This window comes from Polypterus senegalus, chromosome 2, assembly GCF_016835505.1.
Source record: "Polypterus senegalus isolate Bchr_013 chromosome 2, ASM1683550v1, whole genome shotgun sequence".
NCBI lineage: Eukaryota > Metazoa > Chordata > Cladistia > Polypteriformes > Polypteridae > Polypterus > Polypterus senegalus.
In genome coordinates, this window is record NC_053155.1 from 271,845,493 (window position 1) to 271,867,534 (window position 22,042).

The 22,042-nt window shown below is 35.6% G+C and overlaps 1 protein-coding gene across 10 annotated transcripts in view; it reads left to right on the forward strand.

Annotated features, from left to right (window-relative positions):
- Window positions 1-22,042, forward strand: part of cnksr2a (connector enhancer of kinase suppressor of Ras 2a) — a 763,738-nt gene that overhangs the window by 497,293 nt on the left and 244,403 nt on the right. For all 10 annotated transcript variants that reach the window (XM_039745560.1, XM_039745565.1, XM_039745561.1 and 7 more), the window contains 3 exons: window positions 5,228-5,276; window positions 8,547-8,719; window positions 20,862-20,935. In XM_039745560.1, coding sequence (XP_039601494.1) covers window positions 5,228-5,276; window positions 8,547-8,719; window positions 20,862-20,935 — 296 coding nt within the window. The remainder of the gene's footprint in view (window positions 1-5,227; window positions 5,277-8,546; window positions 8,720-20,861; window positions 20,936-22,042) is intronic.

Genomic DNA, 22,042 nt, shown 5'->3' on the forward strand with positions numbered 1-22,042 from the left:
GTCTTACTGATGGAAAGTTATGAACACTGGCCTTTATCATCACTTTAATTCTGTTCAATCAATCAACATTTATTTATATAGCACATATTCATACAAAAAAATGTAGCTCAAAGTGCTTTACAAAATGAATAGACAAATAGAAGACACAATAAAAGATAAACATAAGTCAACATTAATTAACATAGAATAAGAGTAAGGTCCGATGGCCAGGGTGGACAGAAAAACAAAAAACTCCAAAGGCTGGAGAAAAAAATAAAATCTGTAGGGGTTCCAGACCAAGAGACCGCCCAGTCCCCTCTGGGCAATCTACCTAACATAAGTCAAACAGTCCTCTTTGTATTTAGGGTTTTCATGGAAGGACGTGATGATGATGGTCACGTAGACTTCTGGCTTTCAGTCCATCAATGTTGGAGCATCATGATGCTTTGAGTAGGTGGTGGTGGCGCAGGCCGCCACCACAAAGAAACCGGAAAAAGAAACAGAAGAGAGAGTAGGGGTCAGTATGGATTTTGGAGCCACTGTGAATAGTTATTATGAAGAATTGAACATACAGAGTATCAGTATTAAGTTAAAGTGAAGTTATGAGAAGGCCATGTTAAAGTAATGTGTTTTCAGCAGTGTTTTAAAGTGCTCTACTGTATTTGCCTGGCGAATTCCTATTGGCAGGCTATTCCAGATTTTGGGTGCATAACAGCAGAAGGCCGCCTCACCACTTCTTTTAAGTTTGTCTTTTGGAATTATAAGGAGACACTCATTTGAAGATCTAAGGTTACGATTTGGAATATAACGCGTCAGGCATTCCGATATATAAGATGGAGCGAGATTATTTAAGGCTTTATAAACCATAAGCAGTATTTTAAAGTCAATCCTGAATGACACAGGCAACCAGTGTAGTGACATCAAAACTGGAGAAATGTGTTCAGATTTTCTTTTCCCAGTTAGGATTCTAGCAGCTGAATTCTGCACTTGTTGCAAACGATTTATGTCTTTTTTCGGTAGTCCTGAGAGGAGTGCGTTACAGTAATCTAGTCTACTGAAAACAAAAGCGTGAATTAATTTCTCCGCATCTTGCAATGATATAAGAGGTCTAAATTTTGCTATGTTTCTTAAGTGAAAAAATGCTGTCCTAGTGGTCTGATGAATATGCGATTTAAAATTCAGATTACAGTCAACGGTTACCCCTAAATTTTTTACTTCCGTCTTAACTTTAAAACCTAGTGCATCAAGTTTATTTCTGATAACCTCGCTGAATCCATTATTGCCAATTACTAAAATTTCAGTTTTCTCTTTATTTAGTTTGAGAAAATTACTATTCATCCATTCAGAAATACCAGTAAGACATTGTGTTAGTGTATCGAAAGAGTCGGAGTCATCAGGTGCTATTGGTAAGTACAGCTGTGTGTCATCAGCATAGCTGTGGTAGCTCACGTTGTAACCTGAGATAATCTGACCTAACGGAAGCATGTAGATTGAGAATAACAGCGGACCCAGGATAGAGCCTTGTGGAACACCATATTGGATATCATGTGTGTTAGTAGTGATTATCAGATTCATGAACACAAACAAGTTGTGTGGATACGTGTAGGTGTCAGTTTGTGTCTGAGGAATGTTTTTGTCTTAAATCCCTCATGGGAGAGGAGACTGAAGGCAAACCACTGTAGTAAATAGACTTTGTTAAATAAGTTACATTTATACTTTTTTTTTGGATGGGGGTAGTGGTGATGCGATTTTGTTCTGTTGTCATCTGTGTGGTGAGATACTTTTGATGTGACATTGTGATTAATTGCAGTCCTTCATGTAAATGAGCACCACTAGATAACAAGGCTGCAGAAATTTCTAGATGTTTGCTGCATACTATAATTGAAGGTTACATGCAGCTTAAATAGTCAGGAATGCAATTAATAGCCTTCAATAAACACTCAGTTGGCTATATTATCTACCATTTTGCTAAGATTGTATTTCCAGAGTGAACATTGTAATTTGCTGTTCTTAGCAGATAGAAAATATGTTGGTCAGAAAAATATAAGGTGTTAAGAAAACAGAGTACTCGGGTGGGGTTGGGGGGGGATTCAGTCTGTTTTTGCCAAAAAAAGATTTCTCCTCCAAATTTCAGAGACAGATAAACAAACATTCTAATGATTAGTGGCTACTTGAAAAGACAGTAGCCCATTTCAGAAAAGAGGCACAAAGTAATGACTTCTACTGTCAGTCTTCTTCTTTGAGCCATCATCGGACAATGTACTCATGTCTTATGCAAACTGCTGATGAAATAGGCTGAATTGGAATAAGTTGGTTCCAAGATGGATGGATAAATGAATGGGCCAGCAGTCTCTTAAATTCATCATTTCAAAATTATATTGCCTAGGGTTGCAAAAAGTACACTTTTTTTGTTCACATATTTTAATTGCCGTTCTGAAGCATTTCTTGTTCTTACAGTTGTTTAATGCGCAAAGAACAGTTTAACAGCTAATTACAAATAAAATCCTGTAAAACCAAATATTCACAAGTAAATCAGTAAATGCAAGGCATAACATTCAGGTACGTGTTTGGGGATTTAGTTAACTGATTTGAATTTTAGAGAAGTTTGCATATACCTACATACATATATATATTTTATTTATACAGTATATATATATGTGTGTGTGTGTGCTTTAGAGAATTCTAAAACCAATTGGCTGCTCCAGTGATGATTTCCATTTGTCATATTAATACTTATGTAATTGGAGAGGAATATAGCAGATAATTGGAGAGGAATATAGCAGATAAGGCGAAAGAAGACCCCAAGAGATTCTTTCAGTATTTTAGTAGTAAAAGAACAGTTAAGGAGGAGGTCAAGTTCATCAGGAATAGTAAAGGGGAATTAAAAGATACAGACAATGAAATAGCAGATGCCCTAAACTTACATTTTTCTGAGGTGTTTACAAGTGAGCAAGTGGATAACCTGCCAGAGGTAAACGCAACTACTAAGGAGGTACTGAGGGATTTGGAAATTGTAGAGGGAGAAGTGCTGCTCAGATTAAATAAGATAAAATCAAACAAATCACCAGGCCCAGATAATATTTATCCTCGTGTTCTTAAGGAGGCTAGTGAGTACATATATAAACCCTTGACACACATTTTTAGGAAGTCACTGTGCACTGGAGAGATTCCAAAGGACTGGAAAATGGCAAATATCATCCCATTATATAAAAAGGGTGACAGGGCAGATCCAAGCAACTATAGGCCAGTAAGCTTAACAAGCATCACAGGAAAATTAATGGAAGGAATTATTAAGGATAAGATTGAGCAACACATGACAAGGACAGGAGTTATTCTGAACAGTCAGCATGGGTTCAGAAGGGGAGGTCGTGTTTTACTAACATGTTGGAATTCTATGAGGAGGCAACAAAAGGATACGATCAAAGTGGAGCTTATGATATTATTTATCTGGACTTTCAGAAAGCATTTGATAAGGTGCCACATGAGAGGTTGGGCATCAAGTTAAAAGAAGTGGGAATTCAGGGTGATGTTTTTAGATGGGTGCAGAATTGGCTCAGACACAGGAAGCAGAGGGTGATGGTGCGAGGAACCTCATCAGAACTGGCCGATGTTATGAGTGGTGTTCCACAGGGGTCAGTGCTAGGGCGCTGCTATTTTTAATATATATAAATGATTTAGATAGGAATATAAGTAACAAGCTGGTTAAGTTTGCAGATGATACCAAGATAGGTGGATTAGCAGATAATTTGGAATCCGTTATATCATTACAGAAGGACTTGGATAGCATACAGGCTTGGGCAGATTTGTGGCAGATGAAATTTAATGTCAGTAAATGTAAAGTATTACACATAGGAAGTAAAAATATTAGGTTTGAATACACAATGGGCGGTCGAAAAATCGAGAGTACACCTTATGAGAAGGATTTAGGAGTCATAGTGGACTCCAAGCTATCAACTTCCAGACAGTGTTCAGAAGCCATTAAGAAGGCTAACAGAATGTTAGGTTATATAGCACGATCTGTGGAGTACAAGTCCAAGGAGGTTATGCTCAACCTTTATAATGCACTGGTGAGGCCTCATCTTGAGTACTGTGTGCAGTTTTGGTCTCCAGGCTACAAAAAGGACATAGCAGCACTAGAAAAGGTCCAGAGAAGAGCGACTAGGCTGATTCCAGGACTACAGGGGTTGAATTATGAGGAAAGATTAAAAGAGCTGGGCCTTTACAGTTTAAGCAAAAGAAGATTAAGAGGTGACATGATTGAAGTGTTTAAAATTATGAAGGGAATTAGTACAGTGGATCGAGACTTGTATTTTAAAATGAGCTCATCAAGAACACGGGGACACAGTTGGAAACTTGTTAAGGGTAAATTTCGCACAAACATTAGGAAGTTTTTCTTTACACAAAGAACGATAGACACTTGGAATAAGTTACCAAGTAGTGTGGTAGACAGTAAGACGTTAGGGACTTTCAAAACTCGACTTGATGTTTTCTTGGAGGAAGCAAGTGGATAGGACTGGCGAGCTTTGTTGGGCTGAATGGCCTGTTCTCGTCTAGATTGTTCTAATTCTAATTCTAATTCTAATTCTAATTTTATGTTTTGTATTCATAATTAATTTTGCAGCAATCTGTTTTCACTATGACATTAAAGAATCTTTTTCTGTTGATCAGTGTCAAAAAGGCCAAATTAAATCTACTATGATTCAATGTTTATAAGCACTTCTCAATAACATTGAACTGGCAATGCAAAATGGTAGTGCAGGTTTTTATATGATAGAGCCTTGGTCACAGAAACAAGTGTCTGTATGGATTTTAGCAATTTAAACTGCTAAGCCTGCTGGCATAGAACTGAATGTCTTGAAGTTTACTGGGTGGAAGAAAGGCATAGGGTTTTGAGTGTAAAACAATTAGAAATGCTTTCTTCTGCCATTTTTTGTAATAAAGATCCTGCATTGAGTTGATGCTGAGTGATGAAGTGGGCTATTTAACCAGGTGCTTTGTGGTGTTGCCTGACTAGACACTGATGCCGCTAGACAGTACTGGTCATCACTTTTTATGGTATTACAAGTAAAACAAAAAGTTAGGAAAAAAAATCCCTTAAGGCTATTTTCTTCTCTGTTATGCTTGTTTATAGTGTTTATACTGTTTTTAAATGCAACGGACAAAGAGATATAAATATTCTGTAAAATTTTAGAAATATACTAAAAAACATTTCATAATACTGCTAATGAAAGCGTTTTACCTTTTTCAGACATTTCAACAGTCATCTTTGCATCAAAAGTCTAAAAAGAAAAGCAGAGGTGAGTATTTGTTATAGTGATGGCAGTATCCATTGACGCTTTCATTGTTATTGTTGCTGGTAGTATTGGTGGATGTGGTTTGTTATTATTATTATAACAATAATAACATACCTTTGGTTAATTTCTTTTTACAAGTCAAGCTGCATTTACAATACATCAGTATGAACTTCAACTGTTTATGTATTTTGTGCAGATTGAGTACAGGAAGGTTAGCTAACTTGCACCAGAGACTGAAACTGAATGTGAAAACCAGTGATTTAAACTATAATGCTTTAGACACTGGACTACATTGTCTGCCTCACCACATTGTTCTCATCTTAAGCTATAGATTTTTCCTTACAGCATTAGCATCTTTTTTTTGCCATATTTCTTTCATTTTTATGTTTTGAGTCTGTGTCTTGTTAAGCATACCTTCTATAGATTTGAGGCAATCAATAAGATTATACTTCTATAGATACAGGAAATTAAGGTGAAAGGAAAAAAATCAGCAGTTCAATAGTATATAAATCCAGTAAAAATGTTATAAAGTCTTGCATAAACCCTTTATTTTTACTGAAATATAAAATGACCAGAATGTCAAGATATCACACACAACTTACAATTAACACAAATAATAACTTTTGTTAGACTGGGACTTTAAATGCTTACACCTACCTTCATATATTTCATTCCCAAAAGATCAATAATAATTTTGTACTGACAAAGCTGCAAAATGTGCCTTGTCAGCTATGATGAAATCACTTTCTAAAAGTACTTGTCATGTCTTGTCTAAAGTTGAGGCACTGCACAGCAAAAGTAAATTCAGCCTGGTCGCAGGTGCTGGAGTGGGCTGTAAACCTGAACAACATAGGTAGGTTCTGGTGATTTTCTTTATATGTAGCAATAAAGAGGAATTTATTATCCCTCTAATACAGTATATGTTATGTAAGATGTCTGGCACAAAGCTTATAGACTATAGAGTAACAGTATCACCCTGTAGGCATTTTAGCCTACATACAGAACAGTGAAGGATGCAAAAACTTGTATTTTGATTTAGGGAAGACAAATCACAAAATAGTAAGCAAAATTAACAAAAAAAGCCTTCATGCCACACTGGTCTGGTTTCACTTAGTTATTTTCCATTTGATTAGTTTCCAATACTGAAACTCCACAATCCAGGCTTACACTTGCCACCTTTTCTCAGTGTTTCTCCCTACACAACCCTAGTGTCTTTAAATTCTTCCTAGAAAACCTTTGCTCAAACTTCACATTACAACTGGGATTTAGCTGCTAATAACATCCTTGGGAAACACTCCAGGATCCTGATTTCACTATAAGTTGAATGTTCTCAGGTTAGGATGCCCCCTAGTGACACCTAGGACCCCACTGCATTGTCTTTCCTCTTTAGTAGTAGAATGGTGACATACAGTATGTAGTGAAATTCTTACTTTCATGTCCTACCAACATTCAGCTTGTCACCAGCTTTCAGGGCCATGATTATTAGATTATTAGAGTATTAGATTAATCTCACAACAGTATTTTAATTTATCATAAAAGGTGACCAGCTATGAATATCACTTAATTGCTCACCTTCCTATTCAGGACCAGGGGCTTGGCTTCACCTAAGAGAGTCATTGCTGAGCACGATTATTGACATTATTGAATGTTGATGCCTAGATGTGTAGACAGTGATGCAGTGGTTAAGGCTTTCGACTTCAGACCAAGAGGCTGTGGTTTCATATTCCACCACTGCTACTGTGTGACTCTGAGCAAGTCACTTCACCAACCTGTGCTCCAATTGGGGGAAAAAAAACAAAAAGAAACGTAACGAATGGTATCTCAAATGTTGTAAGTCACTTTGAATAAAAGCGTCTGCCTAATAAATAAATGTAAATGTATGTGTATTGCTGTCTCTGTTCCATAGACAACTACAACAACAACAACAACAACATTTATTTATATAGCACATTTTCATACAAACAGTAGCTCAAAGTGCTTTACATATTAAAGAATAGAAAAATGAAAAACACAATTATAAAACAAAATAAATCAACATTAATTAACATCGAACTAGGCAGTAATAACAGAAAAAGTCACACGATTGCTTATATTCTTTCACTTTATGGAAGCGTATTTTTTTATTTCACAAAAATATTGCTTGCTGGTGCTGGACTAACATTGGAGGCATATGTTTAAGTGAGAGAGATTTTTTTTCCATTCCAAAACTTAACATTCTGGGGCTTTTCTGTATTTGGCATCTTGGCTGCATTGCAGTCTGGTATGGCAGCTGTACTGTGGCAGACCACAAGGCCAAGGATTAAGTATCTAAATCAACCCAATTTATCACTAGAGAGCCACAGTCCCTTGCATAAAGGGCAAAATATTTTATGACAAAAGAATGCGGAGGGTAGTCCTCTAGGAAGTATCTAGACTGAAGTACCTACTGCTAGTGCTATTACAACAACAACAACAATTTGTTTCCATTTTACTTGCACAAAAATTTTCAACCCTAGGCCATTAAATTCATAACTCCCAGATAGTCATTTGTTTGATCCATGACTAAGACTCCATTAAGTCACCCACATTACCAATGAACTCTTTTACTTGTACTTAAATTATTGCTTGATCTGTTTTAATTCATATTGTGTTTCTAATTTTCATTATTTTTTCATTATTTTGTGACTGCAATGTCAACATATTTGCACTGCATGTTTCTGTAGTGGGGGGCTAGCAAGAAATGGTTTCTGTTATACGGCATGGTATATTAACAGTACTCATCAAATCTTTTGAAGATGTGATGTAATCTGTTATCACAATGTGTATATAATATTAAAACTCCCAAATTCACTTTATTAATATTCATCTGATTTTAGCGATCATAGTAATCCTTTGGTATTACAGTATGTTTTGTATGTTTGTAATATCTGCAGACTTGTGCCCATTCTTTATTGAGTAATATTTATTTGGGTAGTATTGTAGTTAAAGTTCTGAAATTGTTTTTCATTTTAAAAATGGTTTAGAAAATATTTTGACCAGTAATAGTGTTTGAAACATGGATTCATGTTTAGTAAGAACATCAAAGGGCATTTGAAAGCTACTTTCTTTAAATTTATTCATTGAAGCCTAGGTACTACAGAAGAAAGGTTAGTGTCCTGTTGATACTGAAGAGATGCTTGCCATTTCAGTGTAGATGCAAAAAAAAAAAAACACCAAAGAGGCATGGCTTCAGTAAAATGCTTCATAAAATAAAAACTGACAGTGTCACTAACAGATTATTCTGGTGTGTTTCAGGCGCAGCAACAGCAATGAGTAAGAGGCGGATTTCTTGTAAAGACCTCGGTCGTGGGGACTGTGAGGGATGGCTTTGGAAGAAGAAAGATGCAAAGAGTTATTTTTCTCAGAAATGGAAAAAGTATTGGTTTGTTCTAAAAGATACCTCACTTTATTGGTACATGAATGAAGAAGTAAGTTTTGGATTTTTTTTAGCAATGTCTAAATCTGTTTTGAAGTATTTTATATGAAAGTTAATCATTTTAAAAACATTCATTTAGAAAATTCAAAACAAATCAAATTGATCAAATCAGACTTCAGTAAAGGTTGACACAAAAGTACTATCCTCTAAATTGTCACTATTTTTTAGAAATATGTTATGATGAATTGTTTTGAACAAGCTACCTTTATCTGTTTCCTTTTAAGTCAGATGTTCTGTTCAACCAGTTTGCACTCTGTCTGACTTATATTTTCATCTTTCTAACTTTTTCTCATGCCACTTTCTCCAAAATGTTTTTAGTGATGTATTCATCTGTAAGCCTACAGAACAGAAGTATTTAGATAATCCAACTTTTTAAAGCATAGTTTGGGCGAGGATTATACTAAACGATTAAGGTGACACAAGAGATTAATTTGGGGATCTGTTTTGATTTTAAATGACAAAATCTAGTAACTGGATTTGGGAGCAGTAAGCACTGTGTCACTGCACTGCCATGTTCAGAATATAAATCGGCAACATTTGATTAACAAATAGTAAATTCTTACAACAATAATTGTCTGCCCATCAAACTGACAGGAAGCAACAATGGGTGTAAAGTACACTTTCATAAGGAAGGTAGCCCTTTAAAATTAATCTCTTTGGAAGAATAAATGCACAAGTTTTTTCTTGCCCTTCAAATTAGTATGGTGATGTTGTAGTATAATTTTTTACATTTATATACACTACTTACGAAGTAAACTTACAGTATGTGTCATGTACTGATCTGATTAAATATGATTGTTTTTATGTTTAAAAAGAAAAGTGAAGATTTGTTTATCTGCTATTATTTTATTTTTGAAATACACAGATTTGTTACATTGTATATGCTAATCTTTTATTATCTTACAGCACAATATATAGTTTTTCACAAAAACAATAATACATTTTTTTAATAGGCAAGTGTTCCAGTCGGTATCTTAACCATAAATAGGATTAAAAGAGTTTGACAGTAGAAAGATGAATACTTATTTTATTTTTTAGGTATTCATTATTATTTATTTTTATTAAAATGATCAGATGTTTTATTATAAAGGACTCTTGGAAAAAACACAAACATGCACACATAAATCAGTCATCTGTGCATTGTGATGATAAGAAATGAACAAGGATACAAAAATTACAGTGCATCCGAAAAGTATTCACAGCGCATCACTTTTTCCACATTTTGTTATGTTACAGCCTTATTCCAAAATGGATTAAATTCATTTTTTTCCTCAGAATTCTACACACAACACCCCATAATGACAACGTGAAAAAAGTTTACTTGAGGTTTTTGCAAATTTGTTAAAAATAAAAAACTGAGAAATCACATGTACATAAGTATTCACAGCCTTTGCTCAGTACTTTGTCGATGCACCTTTGGCAGCAATTACAGCCTCAAGTCTTTTTGAATATGATGCCACAAGCTTGGCACACCTATCCTTGGCCAGTTTCGCCCATTCCTCTTTGCAGCACCTCTCAAGCTCCATCAGGTTGGATGGGAAGCGTCGGTGCCCAGCCATTTTAAGATCTCTCCAGAGATGTTCAATCGGATTCAAGTCTGGGCTCTGGCTGGGCCGCTCAAGGACATTCACAGAGTTGTCCTGAAGCCACTCATTTGATATCTTGGCTGTGTGCTTAGGGTCGTTGTCCTGCTGAAAGATGAACCATCGCCCCAGTCTGAGGTCAAGAGCGCTCTGGAGCAGGTTTTCATCCAGGATGTCTCTGTACATTGCTGCAGTCATCTTTCCCTTTATCCTGACTAGTCTCCCAGTTCCTGCCACTGAAAAACATCCCCACAGCATGATGCTGCCACCACCGTGCTTCACTGTAGGGATGGTATTGACCTGGTGATGAGCGGTGCCTGGTTTCCTCCAAACATGACACCTGGCATTCACACCAAAGAGTTCAATCTTTGTCTCATCAGAAAGGAGAATTTTGTTTCTCATGGTCTGAGAGTCCTTCAGGTGCCTTTTGGCAAACTCCAGGCAGGCTGCCATGTGCCTTTTACTAAGGAGTGGCTTCCGTCTGTCCACTCTACCATACAGGCCTGATTGGTGGATTGCTACAGAGATAGTTGTCCTTCTGGAAGATTCTCGTCTCTCCACAGACGACCTCTGGAGCTCTGACAGAGTGACTATCGGGTTCTTGGTCACCTCCCTGACTAAGGCCCTTCTCCCCCGATCGCTCAGTTTAGATGGCCGGCTAGCTCTAGATAGAGTCCTGGTGGTTTCGAACTTCTTCCACTTACGGATGATGGAGGCCACTGTGCTCATTGGGACCTTCAAAGCAGCAGAAATGTTTCTGTAACCTTCCACAGATTTGTGCCTCGAGACAATCCTGTCTCGGAGGTCTACAGACAATTCCTTTGACTTCATGCTTGGTTTGTGCTCTGAGATGAACTGTCAACTGTGGGACCTTATATAGACAGGTGTGTGCCTTTCCAAATCATGTCCAATCAACTGAATTTACCACAGGTGGACTCCAATTAAGCTGCAGAAACATCTCAAGGATGATCAGGGGAAACAGGATGCACCAGAGCTCAATTTTGAGTTTCATGGCAAAGGCTGTGAATACTTATGTACATGTGCTTTCTCAACTTTTTTATTTTTAATAAATTTTCAAAAATCTCAAGTAAACGTTTCACGTTGTCATTATGGGGTGTTGTGTGTAGAATTCTGAGGAAAAAAATGAATTTAATCCATTTTGGAATAAGGCTGTAACATAACAAAATGTGGAAAAAGTGATGCGCTGTGAATACTTTCCAGATGCACTGTATATGAATTTTAAATATTTCCAAGCACCATGTACGATTGTTGGTCCAAGAATAAAGAAGAATCATTGTTTGTGTTTGTTGCATTTGTACTTTAACATTTTCTAGTCATTTCATTAACTTAAGTGTCATCTACGTGTGAAATGAAAGAGTTTTTTCAAGGCCAAGTAAATTGCTCGATATAACTGGTACACAGCGAAAGTTGTGCATATTAGCAGGGCCAGATCTTCCAAACAGGTTGGGGCATTTTATCAGGTCTAATAGACTTTGACTGACAAATTGGAATCCTGCTGTGATTTTGCAGCCCACATCCTCTCCTTTTGCCTGGGAGAAACACTGAAGGGATATCCCTCCAGGCCTCACCCAACCCACTCCACTCTTACAGTAGATGTCACAAAAACATACAACTTGTGCAAAACCACAAGGGAGCCAAAAGCTCTCTTAAGTCAGCAATAATATGTGAAGCAATTGCGTTCAAGTCTTTGTGGTTTGGGTGTGACTTTTTCACTTTTGCCTTGGGTAGCAAAAAGGCTAGAACTGGCACTGCCTTATTTGTGAAAAATCAGTATGCTGATGTTTTTTGAATGTAAAAACTTTATAACTGTTTTTTCTAAATACAACATATACACTTCTGCAACTACTTCTGAATCAGAAGGCTGTTATTTATTTTGAGCATGGAACTACAAGATTTAACAAGAAACAGCACCCATTTGTTCCATACATTTCCTTTATCATAGACATTAATAAATTCCACTTTTAATAATTGTCATTCTGTGGCCCTGAAATTATGTGACATTAGTACCTTATTCACTTGTAAAGTAAATGTCTACATATCAGAATGACTGACCTGTTAAATGTAATTTTTGGAACTGGCCAAACAAGTTGCTGTAAAGATAAAATGTTATGCCAATTAATTACCCTTCGGTACAAAATGTTTTTTAAATTTCAAGAACATGGCAAAGTGTTTTTGTTTTTCCTTTGTGTAAGGTCCTACACATGCCTATAATCAGAATCTCTGATCACAGGCACAGGACAGTGTTTTACACTCTGTGTTTCATGTTGTAATTAATGCTGTGGATATGGTTCAGAAATTCAGATAGATATTGCCAACATTAACTATGTACTGCAAATTGTGCACATGGATTGTGGGCATATAACAAACTTAAAGTGTCATGTTTTATGCAAACTTGTCAGAGAAAGAATTTGTTGAAAAACACAAAACAAGATCTTGTACAATTCTTGGAAACAGAAAATACAGTAAAGCATATGAGTAACTTAAAATGGCTCTGGATAGTCATAGATGTGTGAATTACTGAAGTTCCTAGGTTGGTCCATCAATGCCTTCTGTGAATGTGGGTAAATAGTTTTGCTTTGTGGTTATTCCTTGTAATTCTTAGTATCTTGTGTTGCCTCATTTGTCTCCATGATAAATTCCTGCCTTGTGCCCAGTGCTGGTGACTTGACCTCTGTTTTGAATTTAATTGATTTGAGAATGAGTGCATAAGTATACAAAGTTATTTGTAAATAATCTGTGTAATAAGGCTGCTCTACCTTTGCACTCTGATGCCTTGAGAAGGCTGTTATTTAAATGTAGACATTATGTCTTTTAACCAGTTATCTAAAAATAGTTGGTTTTTTTTTTGCTCCTTACTAGTACCAACAAGAAATAGTTTTATGTCACTTTTAAATCATTTTAATCATGTTTGTAAAATCAGACACCGAAGCTGCAGATGCCGTGACTTCCAGTAAAAGGTGCTGCAGCTTGCTACGCACTTGTGATCCAATGACATAATGAGCTCACAACTGAGGTAACTGAAAGTGGCCACCAATTAGCTTTTTCTACTCTGTGTACATTGCTAGCAAACAAAAAAAAATTTTGTATTATTGTACTGTATTTCATTTAAAATATCCTATGCTGCTGCTTTATTTGCCATATGAAATTTATAAAACTGAGATACGTGTTAAATAGATAGATAGAATTTTATTTGACCCAAGGAAAAAATTTTACCTTTTTACACAAGCTTAAGACGTATTAGAAATATAAAAATATTGCAAAATACGACAAAGAAAGAAAAAAAAATGATTTTGCTAAAGACAGCAGCAGTTACAGTAGCCTTTACTATATAGTTAGCAGCATAGCACCCCTTACCAAAAATTGTTCCCACAGCCCAGCCTAAGGATAACTTTCAAGACATTTCTGCTGTAGTTAAAGCAACCCCCTAACTCTGAAAAGGATGACCTTTTAGCACAAAACTAAGGACACTGTAGAATGCCATAATGTAGGAAAAGGGCATAGGCAGAGTACTAGTTTATCTCAGGGTCCACCCACATACATGCACTGGAACCATTTAACCAAACCTGCTTTGAGAATGTAGGAGGCTAAATGGAATACCCAGAAGAGCAGCACAGAGGCATGTGAGCAAACATGCAGACACCATGCAGACAATTAGGTGCTGGAATTTAACCTAGCACACTGGATCTGTAAAGTGTCAGGGCTAATCATTATGCACTATGGTGCCACCTTAGCTACAAATATGCTGACTATATTTAAACTAGATATTTCATATTTCTTAAATTTACTCCATTCACGCTTACTGCCTTATAATTGTTCAGCTGTCTTAAAGCTACAGAAAACTATCTGACAGGAAAAACCGAATGGTATGGATGGAAAAAAAGTCTTCCTTAGCATATTTTATTTTACATTCTGTAGATTTTGTATTACACTACTGATGCAATTTTTCATGGCATGTCTGTTTTTAGGGTCCATATGAGTAGAAATCTCTATGTTCAGAATGAAGCAATTATTTATTTAAAGTTAAACAGTGGAAATTATAAATTATTTGAAACACTGAATGATGTCATTATCTACTAAAAATTCCATAAATTACTATATACATCAGAATAAGGTATGGCATTATAAAAATGCCTCAAAAATCTATATCAAAGTGCTTTTTAAACTGTAGTCTTTTGACCCCACTCCTCTCATTTCAAAATAAATTTCAAGGTTTGATAGAGGCATTAGAAACCATATTATTGTAAGTGTCTTTGAATTATGTATGCATTTAGTACACATTGGTGATGAACAGTTTGGTAGCACTTTATCTGTAATTTTAGATTTTTTTTTGTTTGCTTATTTTTATTTTTACCTTTTTCATTAAAATTACAATGCTGTAATCAAAGGCAATTTTCTATATAAATAACATATATTACTTATGTTAAGAAAATCTCTTTAATTTGGATTGGATTAGAGGATTGATCCAGGCAGATATGTGTCAAAGTGCAAGCAATCTCAGGTAAAATTGTTTAGTTGTAAGCACAACCAACAACAACTGTTATGAAGCTATAATGCTTTGTGCAGGCAATAGCAGCGTGCGTAAGCTGTTAAATGAGAACATCAAATAGTTACTGGGTATATTGCATGTAACTACAAAACTGGCAATCGGGAGAGTGAGATAAAGACAACAGGTAAAAACTCATTGGCCATATGCTAATCAAGGGTCATATCGTTTTAATTTCATATGTTGCTTAAATGATTGGCCATCAGCAGGCATTAGTTTATCTACAAAAAATGTTTTCCTTAATTTCTTCATTTTGGGGAGGAAAAAACAATATGTTGTTTTCAATATTTTAATTTTATCATCATGCTGTTTTGTCAACTCTGTTGTCAAATACACCAAGGGGTTTACCTTTTTCATAAAGATTTCACTTGCTATCACTGGTGCAGATTTTGTTTTTATTTCTCTTTGCCTTCCTTAGGGAAATAAATCATTCAGTCATGGCAGTCATAGATGATGAGTTTATTTTGTTGGCATCATTACTGGGTGCTTTATGCCTGTCTGCATCTCAGTGATAAGCATCTAATAAGTATGTTCTAGCTTGGATGAATGCAGCTTTTCTTAGACATGATCTCATTTACAGCGGCTTCCCAGCAATGGTATTAGCACAGAGTTGTTACCTAAAATCCTTCTTTCTGCTGCTTGTTCCGTTGAGGATTTTGTAATCTGCAGGACAATATCAGGAAGCTGTAAAGTATTACTTCAAAGTTTGAAATAAAAAGTTCATTTAACTTTGGAAAACTACACAAATGATTAAGAATGAATATGGATGCCAACTACAATTGGTACTAAAGCAAACAAGTTTATGCATTGGTTAACACCAAGTTATGGCCCATAAAGAATTTATCAAACAGTTTCTCACCTAAATGTTGAGGTCTGATTCTATTAAAGGCAGAAGAAAAAATCTATACAATAGAATTTGAGTGGGGTTTGAAGCCTTTTAGATGTGCATATAGCAGATTAAGATGAACATCTTTTTGCTGTTTATGCAGACTGGTAAGGGTTCAAATAGGGCTAAGGATTTTGGATGTACAGGTTTGGTGATTGGGATAACATTTGTCTGTTTGCAGAGTTTGGATACTGCTTTTAAATCTAGAGACATGTGAAATGTGAAGAGGAATATTAGGCAGGATTTCTCTACATGTAACTGAAACAGTTCAGCTTGATTTCGCATTGCACCTGTTTCTGTGTTTTTTTTGTTAATTACTAGGGATCTCCGCCCCCTGCTCACTTCGCTCGCCCACCCCCGTGTTTGGTTTACCAGAAATACAATACAATACAATTTATTTTTTGTATAGCCCAAAATCACACAAGTGCCACAATGGGATTTAACAGGCCCTGCCACTTAACAGCCCCCAAGTCTTGACTCTCTAAGAAGACCAGAAAAAACTCCCAAAAAAAAAAACCCTTGTAGGAAAAAAATCGAAGAAACCTTGGGAAAGGCAGTTCAAAGAGAGACCCCTTTCCAGGTAGGTTGGACAAGCAGTGGGTGTCAAAAAGGAGGTCAATACAATACAGTACAATGCATAGAACAGAATAAATCCTCAATACAGTATAAAAATAAAAATTCTTGAAGTACGGAGTACAATTTCACATTAGATGATATCACATAATATGAATTGAATTTGTTTACAGTCCTGGAGACCTCATTCATCAAGCCGCCTCTCCCATTTGGCTATTCCACATCTGAAATAGCGCTAATCCGATGAAAAGACCCCTCTTTCCCACGATTCCTGCGATCCTCCATCAGGGATGACTTTATCTTAGGAAGGCAATATGCAATTTAAAGAGATTATTTTCTTGGGAATTGTTACATATGAATTATTTTCAATTTTACTTTAAAAATTTTTGTAAAAACAATACTTATCCTTTATTTTCCGCCCCATGCGTGGTTACATCTCTTCCTCGCCAGACGTATAATGCTGCTCACTTTGTGAAGGGGGGAGGGGCAGCTGAACGCCACACTAAGGATATGCCGTCACATCATCTGCTGTCTTCCTGCTGCTGGTCAGCTGCACGTTTTGCTTGTCTCTTGTCGTCATTTTAAGAGTTGGGAGCACATGATGCTTGTCTGATAGATGCAGTCCAACAACTGCTAGGGTTAGATGTCTGTGGACTTGTTTTAAATGATGACTCACTGCCTGGTCTCACGAGACGTTGTAAAAACAATACTAGTCCCTTTATTTACGGCCCCGGGCGTGGTTAAATTCTTTCTTGCAGGATATATAACACTGCTTGCTCACTGCCCTTTGATCTTTTTAAAGCCTTTACAGCCGCTGTCCTTTTTCCTACTTTGTGTCTCTGCTGCTCGAGTTGTGATTGCTTCTCCGTCATCATAAATATACACCCGACCAAATTGTGTTTTCTTTGAAATTAAACTTGTCATTGCTTTAACTGTTATGGGTCCACAGATTCTCATAGCGTATGTTCCATTATTGTGTAAATCTACGTTTTGTGCATTGTGCACTGAGACACCTGTATCTGTGTGTGCTGCTTCCCTTTGCACTACTGTTTTTGGGTTTTTTCTTGCCTATTCTGTTTCGTCTTGCAGTTCTTTTATTTGTCTTTTGTGATCTAAACGTGAAGATCACATATCATCTACTAGTCATTCATTCCACAGGACTTTTTTTTATAATAGAGAGACAGTTGCATGTTATTATATCCACAGTGTCTGCTCATACTTTATCTCATTTTAGCCATGCAGCTGGTCCAGTCAGAATTTATCTAACATCCTGCTGAACCTTCTGATTATACCAGTGCAGCTTATGCATTGTCACTACACTACATATCTGCCTCCACTAACTCCCTATTGTCACCCGCTTAAGGTTCAAAAATGGGTTTAGATTCAGTTGTCGTCAGAAAATCTGGTTTGGCACAATACTAGCTGCAAAATCTCTTTTGTTGATCAGTTGTCTGGTTCTTGAAAGCATGAAAAAAATTAATCTAAAACAGGACTCACATTACAAAGAGAAGTGCGTGGAAGGAAAAGAGGATGTTAACAATGGAAAACAAAGAAAGTAAGCCTGGGTCCCTTTCTGTATATTCCAATATTAAATCTGGATCTTAAAAAACATCTAAAGTACAAGAAAATACAAAGTTCAATAACAGTCTTAAAATTCCAAAGCATGAAGGATTCAGAGGTATTCTAATCCAACCAGAGTGAAGGAGAGTGGGGGAAAAAAAGCTGACTGAAAAGGGACAACTTATATTAAGACCTTTTCAGGCCCTGTTTATTTCTTCTGAACAGTGAATAACTGTGATCAACAAAAAAAAACAAAATATATTTTAACGTAACTATTAATCATCAAAATGTTAATCATATTCTTTGCATAACTTATATGAAGAACAAGAATTGTGAATGTGCTAGTAAAGATGGTTATTACAGAATAAACAAAGTTCATTGAGATAAACTTGAGTCATAGTACCTAATATATGAGCTCAAAGTACTTTTAATATTTCAATTGGAAAAATGACTATGCAAATAAAATATAGTTTTGTATAACTAAAATTGACACTCATCTAAGATGGGTTGAAGTCTAAATAATCAATGCAGACCTCAGCATTAATGTTTGCAGTGCATCAAGCAATGCATGCAGTATGTCTCTGTTACAGGCCATTTGGTATAGGATTCGTAATAGCACTGTTAATGTTTGTGATGCGCCATCTGTTGGAATGACAGAGATACCCCAACTGGACAGAAACACAGGCACTTATACTTTTATTTAGGTGGATTATTGTTCATTCTCCATCAATGTTTTGGAAAGCTTTACTTGATCAACACCAAATCTACCAGATTTCATTATAGTACCTATACTGTGAAGCACATGAACATAATATCTTGACCTTAGGGGTTATTCGCAATAAATTTTTGAATATGTCCAAGTGTGCTTACTGTATATTAAAGTAGCTGTGGACTTTTAGGTAGTGTAATTATTATTAAAACATATTGTAAATTGTGTGCTTTTTCAGTGAAATACCTGGTACCTTGTAGAGGACATTTTGTATATTTTTTTTGTAATTCTTCTATGAACTATGAAGCTCATATTTTCAATGTAAATTAAAGAACACAGATTAAATGCTTTGACACCTTATATACTACAGTCAAAAGAGTGGAAAAGGTTCATCTTCAAGTCTTTATAGGTGATAACACTGGCCTTATGCATTGCTGCTGCAAAAACAGTGCAAACAGACAAGTTTTGCTAAAGGCAGGGCATCATTAGGCTGTTTGTCACAAAGTAAATGAGGGTGTTTTTAACAACCAAATCACAACATTATTTCTATTTGTGTATTTTCAGATGGTTTGAGCAACTTGAAATCTAGTAAGAAAAAAAACTTTTAATCTATAAAAAATATACTTCACATAAGAAATTAAATCAAATGCTGAAAAAGTGAGACCAGATTCTGAAAAAAATGTTTTTCCAGGCTACTGTTTGTGTCTATTGAACCTTCACTAAATAACATTATCTAGTGTGCCCTAACAACTTGATGTGGACTGTGGTGACCGCCAGCATTTTGTCTATCCTCTTTCACAGTAATATTACATTCTTTCATTTATCGATTTTGAAAGCCCTTATCTTATTTAGTTTCATGATGAGCTCTGAACAGTTTCTGACAAAATTAGGCGGTCAGTGCTGGGAGCATGCCATTATATTATATACAGTGATTTTCTAATGACAGTGCAGTTATGAAATATTGATTTTCAATTTCTGTAACTACAATACCTCATTTTTAGCTGTTGGGAATTATATCATATTGGCAAGATTCTCTTTTGCAGAAATAGCAGCAGGATACTCTGTCTTGTAATACATTTTAAAGGGATTTATTTTATAATTTCTTTATTAACTAATTTTCAGTTCCCTGTAAAATTATCCCCATTTTTCCAAGAAACTAAACCCTATTTTTCCTGAATTAGTAGCAAAAATATGTGTATTTTTTCCAGTGCTTTTGTTATTAGCAATTACTTGCACATGCCAAGTGAGACCAGTCTTTGCAGTGTATAACCTCACTAAGTAGGCAGTGTTATTAATTCTTTTTTATAATGTTTTTCTCCAATTATCCAGCACATTTATGGAGCAATTGATGCTAAAATTATGATGTAAAAGCATTTACAGAATATAAGAGATTATTAATGATGACAATATAATCTATCTGTCCTCCTCTCACTAGTCATAATTACAAAAAATGTGTCTTAAAAACTGTTTAAGAATAGCCATAATCATTTTTAAGTGCTTGTTCTATAAAGCAGAATTCACTTAGGAATATACTGTTTTTTTGTTTTGTTTTGTCTTTATTTTTGGTATTAATATTTTAAGGTTTTATTTTTTTTTATTTTTATTGATAGTTATAATGAATAGTTTATTTTTGGTATATTTGCAAACCTGAAACAAGCAAGTGATTTTGATGAGACAAATGTTATGACCACATTATTTATAGATATTACAACGTACTGAATAATGGCATTTGCAGGCATTGGAGTTCTGGGGGTAAAACCATAATTACTGTGCCTTGAGTAGAAAGCAACTTAGTCTCTGGAGAAATGTTAAGTCATGAGAACAGACTGTGAGTTGTTAAACTTTATAAATGTATGGAGCAGGCTATAGTCTAAATAGAATAAAAAAGAAATAGAAAAAGTAACGTAGTTACTTAGCTATTAATGTGCTCTCCACATTCTCTATGGGTCTTCTTTAGACTTGAGGTTTAGGCTCACTGTGTGGTCTTGCAACAACATGAATTCCTTTCCAAGTCACTGCCACAAGTTCAGTTGCCCTGCTGAAAAAAATATAATTGAAACTTAGAGGAGCTAATGGTAGAAAAGGAAAACAAAATACAGTGGGGTTGGGGAGAAGGGCATTAACAATAAATAGAAGACTTCCACTACATTGAAATCTGCTGGAAAACAAATTCATCTTCATGCTTTGTTATGGTGGATCTTCAGTACATTAATCACAGAAAAAGATATTCACATTAAATTCTTTGCTTTTTGTGTATAGGATGAAAAAGCTGAAGGATTTATATGCCTGCCAGAGTTTAAGATCGACAGGGCAAATGAATGCCGAAAGAAATAGTGAGTATTTCTGAATGAATTAAAATAATTTGGAATGCACTTATTTTGAACTTGGAGAAGATTTTTTAAGTTAGTTGTTAAGGAGAAGCACAAAGCAAGTTTTGCAGTCTGAATTAAGATTCTTTCAAATGAAATGAACTCCAGACTGAGAAATTGCCTGTCATTTTCAGTCATTTTTAAAGAACCACTAGTTTAAGAAATAGAAATCTCCTAGCATTACCATCAGGCACATTTCATTTATTTCAAAGTTCACAATATATTACAGACATTTTCCAATGTGAAGGTTAATTGCAAATATCTGTTTTTAAGAAATTATAATAAAACAGTAATGGTTTTCTCTATATAAGCAGTATATTTTTATTTAAATATGATAGGGACCCCAAGTAAAGCTTCTGGAAGTTTATAGAAATACAGGAAAGACCTCTTAATAAAGCACTCTTAACGCATACAAATGAAATCAATGAAAATAATTAAAATGACAGAGGAGACATTATGTATCAGTTAAAAACCATGAATATTTAAAAAAATATATTTGAGAATGTCTGAGTTGGCTTTGTAAGCATTCATTACTGAGAAATACTCAGGTAACTGAATGTGTAGTTAACGACAACATCATATATGCAAGCAGTGGTATTTAAAGTGCATATTCAGGATAACATGTTTGTGCAATTAAGAAGGAAAATGGAAAATAATTTAGTTCTGAGTTCTAAGTGAAATAGCAATTGTCAGTAATCTAGCTGCAGTGTGATACATAAAAGCCTCATGGCTACCATCCATCATTTAACAGCAGTCCTGTGACCCAGAATACACTGTGGATGAAAGGGTAGGCACAGGGAGACATGACATGCTTAGTACAGGATTCAGACAATCAAACAGAAGAGGCAAGTCATTGTGTGTTGTAGGGGCTAGCGCAGCACTTTCAGGGAAGGATTAAAAGTGAAGTTTCTGGGGGCTTATAAAAACAAATGCTAAACTCTGGAGGCCAAGAAAAATCTGATGAGTCCTATTTGCAGTTTACTTCAGACTAATAGTAAGGCCTATGTTATCTGAATGTAACTGCCATTCAGATGAATCTTGTCTTGGCATTGAGCTACTCTTCCAATAATT